General features: G+C 40.8%; 2 protein-coding genes across 2 annotated transcripts in view; one reads left to right on the top strand and one right to left on the bottom strand.

The window, feature by feature from the left end:
* Positions 1–380: 380 nt before the first annotated feature.
* On the bottom strand, positions 381–13,423 carry fam81b (family with sequence similarity 81 member B; the record flags this gene model as incomplete). Its single annotated transcript, XM_079160741.1, has 8 exons — positions 381–896; positions 1,947–2,148; positions 3,804–3,939; positions 6,351–6,457; positions 8,076–8,205; positions 9,669–9,787; positions 10,740–10,947; positions 13,368–13,423. 8 exons carry the CDS (start codon positions 13,421–13,423, stop codon positions 775–777), a joined length of 1,080 nt encoding a protein of 359 aa, XP_079016867.1. The 3' UTR covers positions 381–774.
* Positions 13,424–14,401: 978 nt separating this feature from the next.
* mctp1a (multiple C2 domains, transmembrane 1a) overlaps positions 14,402–19,149 on the top strand; it is a gene marked incomplete at both ends in the record, with an annotated part of 120,836 nt that continues 116,088 nt past the window's right edge. The window contains one exon of the mRNA XM_079161592.1: positions 14,402–14,932. Coding sequence (XP_079017718.1) covers positions 14,402–14,932 — 531 coding nt within the window. The remainder of the gene's footprint in view (positions 14,933–19,149) is intronic.

Raw genomic sequence — 19,149 nt, 5'->3', positions numbered from 1 at the left:
AAATAGCTCAGTTGGGAGAGCGTTAGACTGAAGATCTAAAGGTCCCTGGTTCGATCCCGGGTTTCGGCAGGCTTTTTCCCATTTAGAGATGTTCTGTCGTTCAAAATAACTGAAGAATCCCCCCTGCTAAAATTAACATTTAAAACATCCATATTCACAAATAGTGCCTTGTTATTGATTTCCAAATGATATTTCAGGGTACATCCTGAGAGCAGTTTTAGACTGTAATAGTAACTTATTGTCTTGAAACATGATGTAACGGACAATTCTATTCCCACCTTCTTTTTAAAACAAAGTACTTGTATGTGAGTGTGTGTATGTATAATGAATAATAAGAGAACATTTAATATATACTATTACAATTTATTTTGTCACAATAATATTGTCACAATCTTTACACAATAGTGTTCTCATCTCAAGTGACAAATCTGGAAAAAAAAGATCTGTGAGATAAAGTGAAATTGTAGACAACAAATCTTACCTTTTTTAAAATGCACACAATTAAATGTCATTGACAGATCTGCGTCTAATTAAGTTCCCGAATATTTCACAAAAGGTAATGTACATCAAATCACAAGATAATTACTCTGACTTTCAGAGTGATCGAGTTAAACGTAGCCACGGTCTTAACAGCTGTGGGCTCATAGAATATGATGAAGCCAGTGATGAAACAGAAACACCTTAACTGAGTAGCGTGCTTTTTGATTCAAGCCATTGCTTCAGTGTTGGTGTGACAGTAACAAGGAGCTCCTCTCCAGTTAGTTATGTCACAAGTCATTGAGCCAGCTTGCTGCAGACAAGCCTGATGTCCTTCTGAAGCTTCTCCGTGTCAAGGCGGGATTTGATGCCACCTATCTGCCGCAGGGACTCAATTGCACCATGCACAGACAAGAACCCTGTTCCAAAGAGAAGCAGGTTGTACAGAGGATCCAATTTAATAATGTTCTACTGATCTCTGGTTTAAATCATGAGTTAATCATCAGTTATCATGACCTTATAGTAGTAGTTAAGAACATACCGCCTAAGATGGAAATATTGTTCAATGTTGCATGTACTCTAAGAAGAAATTGCCTAAACTTTATTGTACAATGATGGTATATTAAATCTCTCCCCTTTCTTTTTCTGACTCCTCGCCTGTCTTGCCACCAATATTTATGACACTCATCAAATATGTATTGCTCTTCTCCCCTCTAATACCATCTCCTTCCATCTTTTCATCCTACACTTAAAATAGAGTGATGGATGGCTCTCTCACACTGAGAGAGGTGGATGAGCGATGATTCATAGAGCAGTTCACTCCTGCTTTTATTTAATGGAGGAAGCCACTGCCCCATCTTCTATTTGTCTTCACTTTAATAAGCGCGGGAGGCTGAAAGACGTTTACAGGACGTGGGGAAGGTTTGAGATCTTTTGCCAGAGCTCCCAGGAGATGAGCTTCCAATTGGCAGTGAGATGGGGATGGATGTCAACAGCAGCTTGATGCAGAGCGGAGCTGCTGTACCGGGCTGCCTGGATGTATTCCTATGGCTTGTCTGTACTGTATCACTTATTAGCTTTGTGGTAGCATGAAGCAGCGGTAGCTCACATCTGTCTAATTTAAAAGTCCTGCTGTATTTGCATTTAGGACGAGGAGCTAATGTTAGTTATTGTGTTAACTGGTAGTTTTCAAAAAGAGAGAGGCTTGACTAAAAAGTATTTTTTGGACATGATGTAATTCTACATGCTTGATAATTGAAATCTATATAGTTCAGACAGTTATGTTGAGTAGAAACAGTTATATATCAGTGGAGTAGTCGAGTCTCTTTAATTTATGACTAATTATGACCAGTCTCTCTTTTTCGGACTCTTTTGTGAAGCGTTTCTGCATGTGCATTTTTCCTTGACGTGCACTATGTGTGTGTTTGCTCACTGATGACAGCAAGTTACAGACAGTGATGATCACCCACCTTTGTGGTATTCCTGTTTGAGCAGCTGCAGCTCATGGCGAAGGCTGCTCTCTACTGAGGTCTCTCTTTTACCGAGTTTGGTTTCAGAGCTTTTCAGCTGATCTGACTGACGGCGGTCGGCCTGACCCCAAAGGGCCTCAAGCGGCTCCACACGGGCCTCCAGAGCACTTAGCCGGACAGCTGATCTAGACTCTGCCTCTAACTGAATACAGAACACACAACGAAGATTGCAAACGTACAGCACTGCGTGGCAGTTTGTACCCCTCACGCTGTATATGTGACCAGTCCTGAACACTGTATTTAATCCTGATGTTAAGGTGCTGCTTGTGACATTTAATTCTATCTTTGTTTAATCAGGCGGTGTCATTTAGATTCAAATCCATTTTCCAAGAGAGACCTGAGAACAAGAAACATTCACAAGAACAAAATCAGCAAAACAGAGAACACAACTACACAATAAACAGTAATTAAAACAGTTACAAGAACCATTAAAAACATCAGATAATAAAGCTTTAAGCTCTCTCACTTAGCCGGATAGCTAATTACATTTATGTTTACATTTAAGTTAAAGTACTTGAAACCACATTAGTGCGTACATGAAGGATATCTGTATTTACTGGATCGTGTACTCTGGATACTAGATTTAAATGAGAGAAGAGATGTGAGGTAACTTCAACAGTACAGCTGTAAGGAAGTGATACAGAGAACAATGATGAGTCTAAAATGTGTCCTCAGTGATAAAGCATAATGCACAATGATAGTTTTATGCTTTGAAGAAGACAAACATCCTTTAATTCTATTCAAGAAGCCTAGTTTTTATTTTTTATTTAAATGTTGAACATAAATCTAGAATAACAGTCTGCTGTCAAAATATTTGTAAAACTCAGCAAGAACAATGTGAGTGACATTTAAAGTTTTAATGTCAGGAAGGTTGGTGTCACTGGTGGAGGTGGAGAATACCATGCACTTGGTCTTTTCTGCATTTAAAACTAGCCTGTGATGAAGGAGTAATAATTGTAAAGCATCAAAGTGAGTCTGAAGGTGAGTCAGGGAGCCTGGGGCATATCAAATGGACATTCAAGTATTGATCTGGAAAATGTTATTTATGGATAATGTAAAACAGCAATGGACGAAGGAGAGAAACATGTGGCAACCCATTTATGATGGGTAGCTGGTTTGATTGCGTAATATCAGCAACAACAGTCTGAGTTAGAGCGGAATCAATAAAGCGTAGCTTCACCCAAACCTATAGATTGTAGTTTGGGGACTAAGATTTTATGATCAAAGGTATCAAATGCTTTTGAGAGGTCAATGCTTTTTGCTAAGGAAGGAAGCTTAGATATTTGACTGTAGTTGTTGAAATCGGAGACATCCCCACTTCTGTGTAAAAGTACTACTAAGGAGCTTTACTACGAAGCTGAAGTCATGCCTGTTAAAAAGGTTTGGTTAAAAATGTGACCTAAATGTGGACAGATTAAGTGGGCACTTAGATGAAAACGATGTGGGTCAATATGATCTGCATCAGTGTTTTTTTTGCATGCTTTTAACCTAAGCAGAGCTTTGTAAATATCTGCACTGCTTCACTAAAAGATTATTTGCAGTCATAAGAAGTTGTGACATTTGAGCTTTACAAATTCATAACCATAAAAATGTTGATTACTGTAAGTGTAAGTGTGTCATTATATCGCAGGTGGTTCTTTTTTTAAAATGTACGTAGAGGCATGAAAAGGCAAAGGAGGCAAATATCCAGAATACCACATCTGAATACGGCCTGCCTATTACCTGAATGGTGTTATTGTGAACATGATTGCATAAACTGTTGGTCAAACTGATGATAACTAACTGATGCTACGGTACCAGTTTGTCCTGCAGTTGCGTGCGCTGCTGCTGGCTGCTTTCCGTATGAGTCTGGGCTAAGCTGTTGAGCTGTTGTTCTGTCCGCCTCCTCAGCGAATCTGTCTGCTCCTTGGCTTCCTTCAGTTCACCCGACATCCTGCAAAACCATCAGGAGTAGAACGAAGAGAAATGCAGTTGAGGAAAAAACTGTTGCAAGTTGCATTTTTACAGCGAAAATGCCATTAGTAGATTAGATTAGTTTATACATGTTATAAAAATGTATACGGACTGGCAAATAGCTGCAAGCCTTTGCAATGCTTGCTATAAATGTAGACCCATTGTATACAGCTCCTACTTGGCGCACTGGAATAAGAATTTATCTGTTACCATAACCAATATTTTGGCACCCACTTGTAGAAGGTGGTTGATGCCAGCCGCAGCAGAACACGATTACTTTGTGGTTGAGTGCTGCTGCTATTTGTGCCTTGAAACACACAAACTCACATTCTTGTGGTGGAAAGATGCTGCATGAGGACTTTAGAAACACTTGATGTTGACCTGTGGGGCCTTTTTGTAGCTCTGAACACTGCGTTTGTTTGAGGGAGCACAGCAAATCGCTCTCTCCCTGTAATATTGGACTGGGTTGCCATTTATATAACTGTATGTACTCTGTATGTACTTTTTTTATTTATATAACTGTACTGTATATGTAGCTCACATTACTCACATAATTCCATTGGGACTACAATGTCTCAGATGAAAGCTGCAACCTTAGACACGCTGAGTGAAATCTTATGTGGGCTGTATTGTAACATTAAGACACTATACGGAGTGTCTCATCAACATTTTCTTTCGTCAAGCTCAATTCAATTGACTTTCTTTCACCCCAATTTAAGGGATTTGTCCTAAATGAGAAAATCAATGAGGCAAATGCCAGGACTTTATGTGTGTGTGTGTGTCTGTGTTTGCCTGCAATACAAATCTGACTCCTTCTGCTTCAGATTCATTTATCTATTCAGATATGCAGCAACAGAGACACCTCATTTATAACTCTGCGCTGGCAGGCTAATCTGGCTAATGGTGACAGTTATTCGGCCAGGCATCGTCTAGACAACAGGACAGCTGATTTGGCCGTGTTAGACGAGCTGTGGAGCTGTGGAGTCTCCATGGAGGTTAATCATCTCCCTGTTGTGAAATGGTCGGTGTGCCTCGACTTTATTGTGGCCGTTGTGTTCTTGAGCTTATCTGAGACTTTGAGCATGTGTGATTTGTTTGTCAGTGGCACTAACTGTGAGTAGTAACTGTGGGCGACTGGCCCCTCTGTTGAATGTCGTGTGTTTAGGCATAATAGAGGAGGGTTTCAAGAGTTGTTGTTGTTGTTGTTGTTGTTGTTGTTGTTGTTGTTGTTGTTGTTGTTGTTGTTTTGAGGCACTAAATACTGTGCTTAAGTTTTAGTTGTGGTCAGAGAGCTGAAAAGGTTTAACTTTGATGTTTGACGAAAAGCCAGGAGGATGCAAAATCTACTGAGGTCTCTCTGTGGACTTAGTGGGGTCAGAAATCAGCTGTGCTTCCAAATGACTTGGCAACACAAAAAAACAAGGCTGGTTTAGAGAGTAAATGAACAAGGAGCCCCCTGGACAGCTGGATATAATATTGGTATATGCTTTTTTGCCTGGCTCAGAAACACAGACAATGTCGCTTTTCATCTATTTTTACATGATCAGAGAACCTGTTTCCATTGTAGATCTACGATAGTAATAAATAAAGGATATTCATCATTCATGTTTCTGTTTCCACCATTTAAAACTATGTGACTCATTTTGCATATTGCTGTCGAGTGAGTTAATTTGTCAGATGGATTAGTAAATCAACTTAACAGCTTTTCTCTGCCTCTGGCATCAAAAGTTGAGCTGCAGGTCATGACTCTGAAATGCCCAGCTGCAGAGAGTGAGGACTGACTGGGGATATTATTTGATAAGTTAATTAGTAGCTCATAGATTATTATATTAGAGCCTGGGCAGAATGAAAAAGGGAACATAAATCATCGCTTGTGGAGCGCTGCTAAAAGGCAAATTAGCCAAGAAAATGTCCATATATCCCAATCACAAGCAGCAAACTGAAAAACAGTAAGAAATGAGAAGACATATAAATAAATAAAACATAGCAAACTCATGTTTATAAAGACATTCAATTCAAGACGTTCAATTAAAAGTTATGTCAACATATATGTCTAACATAGAGCACTTTTACATGAACACTAAGCCAATTATTGTGGAAAAAAACATCTTAATGTCAGATTATAATACAACTTTGCAGCGTTTGCATGTTTAGCAGCAGCCCAAAAACATAGGTTTTGATAATCAGGTGAACCCTGAATGCCTGCACAAATCACGAGCACTGCAAGATAGGATGTGTTGCTGTGCAGTATCATTTGTGAGCCATTTTTGTCAACGAGGTCAGCCCTTGAGAGGAAATGAAATAAGAAATCAAAGTGATACACGACAGAGCATTTTAACAAGTAACCCAGGTGTTTCTGGGTTGTGCTTCCTCTTGAACTCATGGCATTACCTGGCTTCTAGTAGTTTAACTTGTGTCTGCAGATCAGCCGTAGAGATCTTTTGTTCCTGGGAATTCTCTGCCAATGAGGCCTCCAGCCTCCACAGGTCGTGATAAACCTGGATAAAAGAAAACACACATACACAAACACATGCCGTTACGCGACGTTGGAGCATTTTCTGGCGCCGGCTCTATGATCTGACCTTTACCTTCTGCGGTTTCTGCTGAGTCGAGCGGATTGAGCTGCTGCGGACTGGGAGTAGCAGCAGTGACCCACTTTCTCTGCTTTTTCAATTATCTTTATGGCACATGCTTGACCACTGCTCCACAGCTAATGTGCTGCCATCAAAGTGATTTACCCCCAAGTGCCACCAACAGAACTGAGTGCAGGCTGACTCAATGTGAGGTGAGTGTGTGGTTGCAGGCAGTTGTGTTCGGCTTTGGATTTAGGAAAGCGATGGAGAGTATTATAACATTTGACATAGTGTATGTGTCCTGAGCCAGTGTTTTTGTAGTTTTTATTCTATTTATCTTGCATAGAAAATTGGACCCCAAAGGGCAGTAAAAGCTGTTTATGGAGAGACCTTGACATCCCCGTTTGAATTAATTTCATTTCAGAGCCTGTGGTTGACCCCCTGACTTTACTTGATAAGGCCGGTCTCACTGAGCAGCAGTAAGCTCCAACTCACCTGCCAAACAGCCAGCCCTCCTATTTAGGGAAAACAGCAAACACACCCCCTGTGCATATTGTCAGATTATTATTTCCTTCATGCAAGCAGCATTTAAATGAATGTTATACCTCTTTTATATCTAAATAAATTCACAAATGAGAACATAATTCCTTAATTTGAGACTGGAGTATTCAAATGAACACCAGGTTTCAACACTATCTCTGTGTGTGTGTGTGTGTGTGTGTGTGTGTGTGTGTGTGTGTGTAAAGGCAGCGGAGGGGTAAGGATTAGGTTAGGGTTGTGGATTTGGCTACTTAGTGTAATACGGCATAATTTAAGAAATATGAGAAGAAGATTTAAGCGTTAAGCAATGCAGGTGTGTCTTTGAGTCTTAGGTAAAGCCGTGCTTTGAGCTCAATACTAATGCCAGAATACTTAAAATGATAATGCTAACATGCTGATGTTTAACAGGTATCATGTTTTAACATGTTCCGCATCTCAGTTTAGCGTATTAGCATGCTAACGTTTTCTAATTAGCAGTACACCCAAGTACAGCTCATGGTTTTGCAGATATTTGGACATAATCCAAAGTATTGGGCAAATTGAATGAATGAATGATGAAAAGTTAAGGGATCAATGAAGTCAGACCAACATTTTGATGGTAATCCATCTTGTAGATGTCGAGACATGTCACTAAAGGAAAAGTCGAGATGACCAACACCATTATGTTCATTTTCTGAGGACCATAAATGTGTGAAAAAAAATGTCATAGCAATTCATTAGATATTATGCAGCTATTATGGTCACAAATATGCATGTACCATTTAAGCTATACGGATATTTAAATGTTTCCTCCTGCGCAATTTTGCGAATTTCTGATGTCTTGAATGCTACACAGATGAAGAATAATTCCAAGTATGTATCAAAGAATTGACTTTGAAAGACTTATGAAGATTCTTTTTGCCACTGGTGTTTAGATACTTTGTATATAGTGTGGTTTAAAGTACTGACTTACATGAACAAGGGCTAAACTCCGTCAGCATTTGCGGCACCGTCCGTCGCTCACCTTGACTTGCAGCTCTTTGAGCCGTACGTCCGCGGCTGACCTGAGCTCTGCCACCTCCTGCTGCAGTCTAATCAACCGCCGCTCCGCAGAGCTCATGTCAGCGCTCAGCTTGGCGATGCTGGCATCACACCTGACATAATAGGTGGGGAAGCAGAGAGGGACCACTGAATGAGGATAGAGGTATGGGAGGGAGATGAGCAAAAGACTGGAGACAACAGGGAGAAGGTGCTATATGAAGCACACACAGTTCAGGCGAGCTAATGGCAGCCAGAGGAAGGCTCTGCTGAATCCTAAGCAGGGATCTTGTATCCTTTAAATGCTTACTTAACACCTTTGAACGTATCAGTGGATACATTTGCATCTATTGATCAATTACCGATAAAAACACAGGCAAAACATGACAACCAATCAAATTGTAAAGTAGTTTGATAAATGTATCACCAAACACAATCAGCAGGTTGTAAAAAAATACTTTACAGCCTCTCATGCAACATCTTACATCAACATGTTCTCTGTTCAGTTTGTGTGATAAGAATAAACTGTGCGGACACTTATTATCAGTGTTGCAATCTAGCTCTCTTCCTTTCTGTGCTAAATGTAAGGTGCCATCACTAAGCCAGCAAAAGCTCTCCTTCCCCTTCTCTATCAGGGTTACTGTGTTTATGTCAATATCATATTTGTAAAGCGCAAGCTCAACGATCAAAGCTAACAATGTATTATGGAGATGTCCAGTGTGAAATGAGGGTCCTTTCCCTGTTGACCACTACAGCGCTTCCATAAAGGGTTTCACAGAACAATATAATTGATCAAAAACCACTGGCCCTCAACTTGCTTGATTATTTATGACTAGCACACAAGAAGTCATTAGGCTGAGTAGATGAGGTTTTTCTTCAGCTTTTATTGGATCATAAATCAGCTGTTTGTTGAGTAATAGGCAATATCCTATCTCAGGCCAGCTGTGAAGTAAGATGGTCACAAAATAACATTCATCTACTGTCTGCTGAGAAAATACATTATTGCCAGGGATGTTTAAAAATAATTCTGCCTAGGTCGCCACGCAGCAAAAACACCAATCCTAAAGCAATCTAATGATGACAACCTCTCTTCAGCAATCCAGTCTAATAAACTTGATCTGCACAGACACCAAATAATGAACAGGTGCTAATTAGCAGCTAGAGCGAGTTCAAGCCTATACTTTCCTTCACTCTGGTGAGAAGTAAATAATGAATGTGTGCGTGTGTGTGTGTGTGTGTGTGTGTGTGTGTGTGTGTGTGTGTGCGTGTGTGTGCGTGTGTGTGTGTGTGTGTGTGTGTGTGTGGGGGGGGGGTCAGAGGCGATGCCACAACGGATTGGAAGTTGTGAGACTGTGAAGAGCTGCCAGACAGGATGCAGGCTATTTGATTTCACTTCATTAGAGGAAGAGAATATAAGTAGGATAAAAGCAAAGAAGAGGTAATCTGTCAAATCACTTGTGCACCAGACCTGGGTCTAAATAATTGTACAATAAAGTTTTAATATGCTAGCACTTAGCAGTCATTAAATTGCTTTATTTGCTAACACAGACAGTATCTGACCTCGGCCTGTTGTGCATACCTGGTTACTCTGCCTCTCAGGTCTCCAATGCCAGCCACGTTCTTCTGGTCCAGGCTTTGAACAGCCATTGTGGTTCCAGAGGTGACGGAGTCCCGCTGGGCGATCTGTCTCTCCAGGGCCTGCTCAGAACAAAGACAGCCTGTTTGTCTATTTCACGTTTATGTCAACCAGCAGTCAAATACAGATGAAACTAAATATACAAACAAAGCATTTTTTATATTTATAACATAGTTTGTTTGGAACCTGGCAGAAAACTAAAGATGACAATAGAAAATAATGTGTCAATTCCTTTTCTGTACCTCATTTTAATGCAGATAAATAACCAACACTTGTAAAACATCATTATTATTATAATTATGTCCTTAATAGATCATTCAAAACTACCAGAAATGTCATCACCGTCGGCATCATTAGATTCAGCATATTCATGTCACGCCTTAGCTTATTACTTCTTCATGTGCAGAATTAATGAGCTTTTAGGCATTTATGTAATATTTCAGATAATGACAGTCTCTAATCATGTTAATGGCCCATTTGGTATACACTAATGAAGTAATACATTTTATTTCATGTTTCTTTAAGGCGGTTATCATACTGTGGCTTGATGTTCTGCTCAGTCAAAGATGACTCCAAGCACTCATCTGTTAGTGTGTAACTTGGCAGTATTTATTTAACCACATACTGTGTAGATCATTCGTTTTCTGCTTATACAGACAAAATGTCCACGAGCTGATGTTGACGAGGAGTCAGGCAGGCTTTGCTCAGGCGCTGCACCATTCTATCAGGTGTAATCAAATCAGCTGTGAGTACGCGGGCATGAGTGAGTGCGTGCGTGCGTGTGTGTGTCCGGGCGTGTGCTGCACATCAAAAGAGATGAGAGGAGAGGAAAGCAGATGAAAGAAGGAGTTAGAACAGAGGACAGAGAGAAAAGGGAGTCAGACAATGACTTGATCCACATAATGAGATATTTCAGACAAAAGAGGCGACAGAACTCATGGCAACTATACAATTAAATGCATTATACATTTCCATAGAACAACACTAACGTCTACCATCTACCCACTTGTATACCTGTATGTCCATGCTAAGCTGCTTGACAATGCGTGTGATGGTGAGTATGTGATTCCCCAGCAGCTCGCGGGACAGTGCCTCGACCTGGACGGAGCCCTGGGCGGACCGCAGACCTGCTGCCACCTCCTGTTTGATCCTCAAGGCCTGCTCCAGCAGCACAGCCAGTGTCCTCTCCTGACTGCTCAGACCACCCTCCAAGACGTCAGGCCTTAAACAGGAAGTAAAAAGAAACAGATAAACAAGCTTACAAGCGCTTTCTTATTGATTTTGGTAAATGAGGGATATGTGTTGCAAATCATGAAAAGTTGGCATTTTCTATCACTGGAGGCAATGTATTCAGGAATAGAAAATAATTAGAAGCATTCATCCACCCAGAAGAATAAACTAGACGGAATTAGATGATGTGCATTGGTTTTCATACCCTCAGGTCATCCTCATACCATATCTCTCATTGACTTCATGTCCCTGTTCTGTGTCACCCTGACTGATGCTACATGTGAATTAAGGATTAATTTGATCAATGTGATTCACAGCAGTGTTACAAAGGTCGCTCGTGGATCCCAACTGTATTTTAATCCCATCATAGGGGGAATCTTCCTCTATCTACCTCTTGGACACAGATTGATTTTAGAATTGAATTAGTGACCCACAGGAACTAAGCAAGGTGAAAAATATGAAGGTATTGTAATAGTTTTAATGGTTAAAAAAATATCAAGTTTTGTTTGTTTGATATTAATCTCTATAACCCAGAGGTTATCAGACCAATAGCATTAGAATAAATACATTCAAATAATAATAAAGATGAAATAGAAATAAAATAGAAAAAACTAAAGAAATACATACACAATATACTTCCACAAATACATACACAATAGAGTAATTAAATCACAAGAGTTACCTGGTGGGGTTCTGATAGGGCTGTAACTTTAACCTGTGTGACATTCTTCTTGTCTAAATAGAAAAAACATATTACATATTGTGGTGAGATATACAGTAGTTTTTACTGAAATGCATTTGTAATCTGCTTTGTCAGCCTTACTGCTGTGTTAAATGTGTACTATTTTTGTATAACATTTTTGTTTTAATGTTAATTGTTAAAATCAACATATTTTTATACAATTTTACAGTCTAATCTGGCCACAATGAGAAACACACAAGGCAATATAATATGTTCCCTTCTTTAAACAATATATTAAGCACTTATTTTCATGTTTTAAAGTTTACAATACTCACACTGAGCCGGCTCTTGAGTTCATGTGTTTGTGTTGCCACTTAGTTACTGTGGTCTCCTTGAGTGGGGTGCGCCTGCCTGACAGTGTGACTTTGTCAACACAGTAATGCGAGAATAATGCTTAGTATACTTGGTGAAGCAGCTTAACTCGGCAAACTAGAACATTGAGTGTGAACATTACTTAAACTCTAAGACACAAAATAACAAGTCAAAACTCAATGGCTCTCAAAACATTTGTTTGTCAAAGGCAACTAGACAGTCCTGATGCCTGTGAGTTAGTTTCTCTAGATATTCTATATCTTTAATTTATCTAAATATTTATTTTAAGCTTTTTTTTACATGACACCCCCTTTTACTAGAGTTAACTTAATCGGTAAAAAGTATTCATTATGTGCTGTGAATGTGGTTTATTACAGATAACAAACATAAATTATATCATATTAGCATTTGATTTGAAGTCTAATGTTAATCCACGTTCAGATCAAAGTTGGCCATGTCCATTAGCCAGCACTAAGAGGTCGTACCAGGCAAATGTGGCTGAAGCAGGCTGAGGCTGGAAAATAGAATACGTGATTACTTGAACTAGGCACAGGCGGTAAGGGAATATTGGTCAAATGAGCTCTGTATCCTTTCCCTCTGCCGTTTCATTTCACACAATATAACTAGCTATCCATTGAAGACTAAATGTGTTACGAGAGGCAGTGAAAATTGCCTTATTATGATTCATTTAACCAGAACTTGACTTACATTATCATGCGTGATGTTCTAGTAGTGCCACTGAATTACATGTAGTTTCAGTCAGTGGATGGGATGAGTTTTTAATTGTCTGTGTCTGTGTCTGTGTGTAGGTGCGTGTGTGTGTGTGTGTGTGCACATTCACATACACTGTTAATTAGCTTCCTATCAACAGAATCAGGATTATTAAGAGGAAAGGCTTGCTCACTGCAGACTCATCAGTTATCCAGAAAAGCTGATGGTAGCTGAAAGGAATTGTTTGGCTCACAGGCTCACATTGCCATCCAGTTAACTGAAAGAGGGGTTCGGACACTGTGTTGCTGCCAGTGCCCCCCTGGTTGTAATTAAAGTGTTTTATGTGAATGGATACGATATCAACCAAAGTGATCCCTACAACAAAACTTGTCATTGGATTTTCATCTCATGTTGGATGTCCTAATTACTCATAAGTGTCCATGTCTCAGAAAAAAAAGAAGCTGAATAATAAATCACCACACGGCATCAAAGGCTGATTATCATTTTCTCCTTATTAGAGGGTCGAGGCCAAGAGCTCAAAACAGAAGGCTTTGTCAGGGCCAATCACACCTTCAAAATCATTCCTAGTGGAAGGTTATATCACCACAAGTGTCGCACATGAATGAATGTCCATGCAAGCAGCATACCTTGGACTCTCAGTTCCTCTCTGTGTAGTGGGATGAAGTTCATCCAGTTCTAACATTCCCCTAAGAAGTACATTTTCATCAGCGCTGTTTGCAGATAAAAGGTCATTCTGTGACCTCTTTTTTTGGTGTACATGTGTGCCACAGGGAGTTAGATGAGAGAGTAATTCACTCCTGTAATTATTGTCTGTGTGTTTGTTTACAGGATAGTGGGCACAGTGTTAACCAGGGGGACGGAACAGGCCAGCAATGAAGCAAGGGCCAGAGGGGAAGAGTAGTGAGTTGTTATTTGCACAGCAGCAGCAGCACAGCATCCAAAAGAAGAGAAGGTTGTTCAGCACTTCCTCCTCGCTGCTGCAGTGTGGGTGATAACATTCACTGAAGCCTGACCTATTTGAGAGAATATATCCAGATATATAGCTGCGGTGCAAGAACATCCACACTAAACAAAAGAGAGAACAGAGTTTGGGGATCCACAGCTGAATTATAAACATCTCCACGAGGCATTTTGGGGGGTGCGTTATGCAATCCCCAGCATGCAGATTATCCAGTCAAGTGACATGGTTGGCCAGAGGGAGGCGCGGTGCAGCCTTCGTCCTTCATTTGAATAAAACAATTAATAGGGAAGTTGACTAAACCTTTTTGCAAAGCATATTGGACAGAGCAGAAGGCACAAGGACCGCCAACAACCAAGCGGAGCATTTGACAAGCATGTCTAGGTCGTCCTGCAGAAGTCGCCACATGTGTTCTAACTTCACCCCTGAGCTCACACAGACCTTCAATAGATGAGGCGAATGCTTGCCGTCTGACAAGCGTGCTGCACAGTGTGTGACATAAAAATCCACAGTACCGCCTGCATAGGCATTCTACAAGGTTCGTTGGAGACTAACACCCCCTTCCTCATCTCACCGTGCGTCTCCTTCTTGGCGCTATAAACTGATCATCAGTGAAAGTGCTCCCGAGCAGGAGCAGACTAACTGTGACATCCTTCCACGATTCAGAGTGTGCTCAGGCTGGCTGGCTGCTGCACAGGCACCATGGAGCAGAAATCACCTAAGGATGAGGGCACCGCCAAAGGACAAGAGTCTCTGTCCTACCAGCAGAGGATGTGGAAGAATTTCCAGGGGAAAGCCAAGCCTTGGCTGAGTCCCAAACTGGGATCGGAGCGTCGTAGTGCCGGGGGCGCGGAGGGCAGCAAAAAGGAATCGGGGTTATGGATGTTTAAGAGGAAAAAAAAACAATTGGACCGGGTGTTTTCCTCGTCTCAGCCGAATCTGTGCTCTCCGCCGGCGCCTTTTGAAGGAGATAATAAGTCCCATGGGAGCGACGCGGTCCCCGGCACCAGCAGCGACGGACAGCCTCTACATCCCCTGGGTGCAGCTTCTGGAGCCACGGGGAGCAAACCCGAGTTGACGGCACACGGAAGCCCAAAACTCCCCGTGTCCCAGCTGATCATGTACCAGCAGAAGAGCTCCTCTCTTGGCTCGGCGTGCTTCGAGAAACTGGTGGTGGACCCGGCCGCCCTGGTGGGAGAGGATGAGCAGCTGCGTAAAAACGCAAGTGATTCTGTGAGTAAAGACCCATGCAGTAACAACACGCATCTGGGAGATTATCTGTTTCTGTCAAGCATCTTTCATAAAAATTCATAAGGAGGCGGGCTACATCGTCCTGCAAATTACAAGTTTCATGATGGTGGTGCTGCGACGTGCTCACTGCCCGTATCATGTGATGCACTCATCAATTTGCTGGTCCAATGCTTTCCTTACACTGTCCTGTAGCTTGTCGGACTGTTTGGGCCATATGACTATAACCAATACCAAACAGTGTATGCCTATGTGATCATCACCATAACAAGCTTACTGCACACTCTGCTTGGTTTGTTATCATGTCACCATCACAGTCACCCCATGTTATTATCCTGGCTGTGCAAATTATAGACTCCTTGATAGGGTTTATTATATGTGCTCTGATCCTTTGATCCTTTTGCCTGCTCATATGCTCTTCTTCCGGTAAGCTATAGGATCTGTCTCCTAGCTGCACAGTCCATTTATCAGTGTCTTTGAGGTTGCAACCGACCCATGCTTGGTCAACGGTTCATCTTATGTTTCCCTTTCATGAAAAGTGGCCAGTTTGTTTCAGTGGCAGCTGTTATTGCAAAGCTTTTCATCTCACCACTCTTGAAGTGTTCCAGACTTTCTTTTCTGAGCATCATCCAGATCGCTGTCTCCAATTGATTTAGCTTATGAGTAGCATACACTTCTCCCCACTGAAGTTAGGGCCTAAGATGTCTTCTCCATTAAACTCTAGTGCAGTGCAGTGCACTCAGCTGAAGAGGTAAAGAAAGCATCTATTAATGACTTCATTGAAACTGATCCTGCAGCTTCATCACAGCACTTACCAGGGCAGTTACTTAATACGCAGGGATCTCACTTTGCCAAATAAAGTCTGACGTTCAGTGTGAGCCATTAGTTGTTGTCCTGTTGTTGCCATGTTTATCCGAAGTTCTGTTTGTCATTTGTTAGGTTTTCCACTTAAGAGGAGAGGATGGGCTAAACACTACTGACAGCCACAGCATCATCTTCTCGGGTTTTAGCACAGTCAGTGATAGTCATTTGTTTTTGGCTCAATGTATGCATCACAGATGTAAGATGTCCAGTATGATCTTAGTCTAGTATGGAATTAAGTTAGAGGTATAAGAATTTAGGAAAGATGGCATAATATGATGGTTCACAAGAGGAAATAAATGTGATGAAAACAGATCAGACAGGGTTGAATGTAATGGGGGGGGGGGGGGGGGGATGAGGGGATGAGGTGAGGTCAACTGAGATAAGATGAGAGATGATGTGATGTGTGATAAAATAAGATTAAGATGAGAGAGGGGATTACAACGGATGAGATTAGACATGCTTTTTCTCATAGCTGGGGGGAAATCAAGCATTACAAAGAAGTCAGTCATATAAACACTCAACATCACTACACAAAGACATGCAATCCAGCTAAAAAGGTCTACAGTTGATGTGTGTGCATTTGTGGGCATGCACATTTATTGCATTCTTCTTGCACATGCAGTATTGACGATGCATTTATGTGCCGCCTAAACACTTTCCTAACCCATCAAGGATTGTAAATCAAAGTCACAAACTTTTAAAGTCATCCACAAATCCAGCATTAGATGAGTTTATACAACTTATCATTACTAAAATGAGAGCATAAAGCTCCAAGCCACAATTTCATGAATTAGATACGAATATATGGAATATAAAGAGCGAATTCCATTTAGCAGTTTGATTTGTATACGTAAGTGGTGGAAGGGAATGATGCCAAGTTCTGGAAGTCATTTCATTATTTACGCACATTTAACTTTTCCTTGCAAAGCAGGGATGTTAGAATTTAATGTGTGTGCATTTATTTATACATTTTGAAGCAATATACAAATAGGCCTACATATTGTGCCCTGATATCTGTTTTTCCACTTGGAGAAGAGTTAGTATGCGTAATGTGTTTATCATGTTCTTCCTCATTCTGTCTTTCTAATTGTAAATTTCATATTTTATAGGAATTATCCCTTTTTTAGTTTTTTAGGCTAATAGGTTGTATTTGATCTACAGAAATGTGGCTATTTCAGTGGAATTTGGTTGAGTTTGGCCCCATTAACAAAATATTGTGGCTTAATCAGCCTGTAGCAAACCATCACATTTTACTGTGAATCTTTCAATTGTATGTAGCATAGACTGGAAGGATTTGCATTATCACACATATTACAGGTAGAAATAAGGATAAAAAAGTTTCCAAATTTGTGTTGATTTTGGCAAGTCAACAGGGAAATCAAGACCATTTAATATCTTTAGAACAAGATCACCCCTAAAAGAATATAAATAATAAAACTCGTTAACAAATACAATGTAACGACAAACAATCAATGAAAACATAAACATTCTAAAATGAAATGTGTCCGAAACTGCACAGACGTTTTGTCCACTCCACTATTTTTGTGACAGGAAGTAAGGTACCGTTAGCGTTAGACAAACTAACGTATGCACCTGGACTAATTAGCTTAATTAGCCAACAACTGCGTCTTGTGACCCCTCGTCTAAACCACCTGTGTGGAGGCCAGGTAGGAGAACCAGCGGTGTTCAGAGGTGAAGGAAACTTCACCATATTTTAGCAGCTGTCTGTTAGCAGAACATTACCATTGCGTGGCGTCAGCTGCCGCTACCGTTACACCTTCTACAAATAGCCATACTTTGGGTGTATCTTCTGTCTCGTGTGAAAATGCTGCCCTTAAAAAGAAGCTCTACAGAAGGTCCAACACAGACATTATTCAATGGTGACTGAAGCTTTGGCATCTTTTTATTTGACTTGCTTTTTTGTGCTTGTACAATAACGTACACTGTCCTGCTTTCCAGTTCTCAATCAATGCCTCCCTCCTGTCTGTTGCTCAGCTCATATGGAGTACTTTAAAATATGTAATGCTTGTGAACCAGGGAAGTAGGTTTTTGTGTCACAGAGACTATACACTCACAGCCTTATGCTAAATATATCTGATGTAGAATATGCCGAGTGGTTATTTCATTCATGTTTATCGGACAGGGTGAACGGGTAATGTAGCTAATAATTGGAAGAACATGGCCTGGATTGCTGAAGTGTTTAAATACTGCAGTGTGTATGAATAAATAATTGGCCAGTAATCTGGCATATAGTTAGACACTATAGAATCATTATTGGTTTGTCTTCAATGCCTTGATTTAAATACAATTTTTCACAAGGTCTGGGATCTCGGTACATGTTGCATACCATGCTGGAACTTTGGGCTGATTTTAGTGATTGTCCTCTTTTGATAATGCGGTGAAATGAGCCATGTTTGGATGTCCTGTAGGAACACGTGTCTCGCTTGTGGCTGTTATTGGTCGGTGAAAACAGCGTCGCGGCCACTTGGAAACAGCCTGTGGCCTCGTTCTGGAAGTCTCCTGATGGCAGCTTAAATTAGGATTCATTACAGCCCAGGGGATGGTTGTAACACTGACAAGCTCACACGCACTGACAAGCACTTGATTGAAGCTGACCTCGAAGCTGCTATGAAGAGAAAAAACAAAAAAAACATCTTCACATTGGTGAAAGTATGACTGACACCGTTTGGGGTTGTTAATGGGTTTTTGCTCTCACTTTGTGATTAAGTGCCTCAGGTCTGCCGCCCACACATCAGAGTGTGCCTGTGATACAGTATTCGAGTGGTTTCACCTTTGGACAAGTGCAAAATGTTATCAGCTCATTTAGATTGAATTTTAACCTTCAGGAGATGTCACAGTGGCTCAGTTGTTGTTTCCTAAGAGCCTAGAAGCTGAGGTGTATGCCCAATCCCTTTGCTTCAGATTTGTATACACTTTATTATTTATCTGTTGGTGCACATTGTTTTCTGGATTTCTGCTTATTACCCTGGAAAAAGATTGAACATTGAATAACGTAGCCTTTTTTTTCAGTTGTGAGTCATTTAATACATGTTTGTGCCTCTGGGCATTTCACTGCCTTATCACGTTCTTTCCATATTTTTTTTCTTTTTTAAAGATTGTTTTTCAAACAACTGGAGGAACTGCCTGATTCAAATGCCCTGCCTTAACGCTTTGTTTTAGCCATGGAATCATGGAGCCATGCAGTAAACGCATCCATGGATGTTAACCAAGAAGCGATAGTGTGACTGCATGAGGTGAAAGTGGAGGAAAGAGAAAAATCAAAGCACGAGGCAGAGACGGGTGGTTAAAAACAAAAAAAAACAGACTTTAAAACTTTG

The sequence above is a fragment of the Pholis gunnellus genome (genome assembly GCF_910591455.1).
Source record: "Pholis gunnellus genome assembly, chromosome: 6".
NCBI classification, from domain to species: domain Eukaryota; kingdom Metazoa; phylum Chordata; class Actinopteri; order Perciformes; family Pholidae; genus Pholis; species Pholis gunnellus.
Note: the sequence above shows the minus strand (reverse complement) of the source record. Positions and strands in the feature narration are given on the sequence as shown.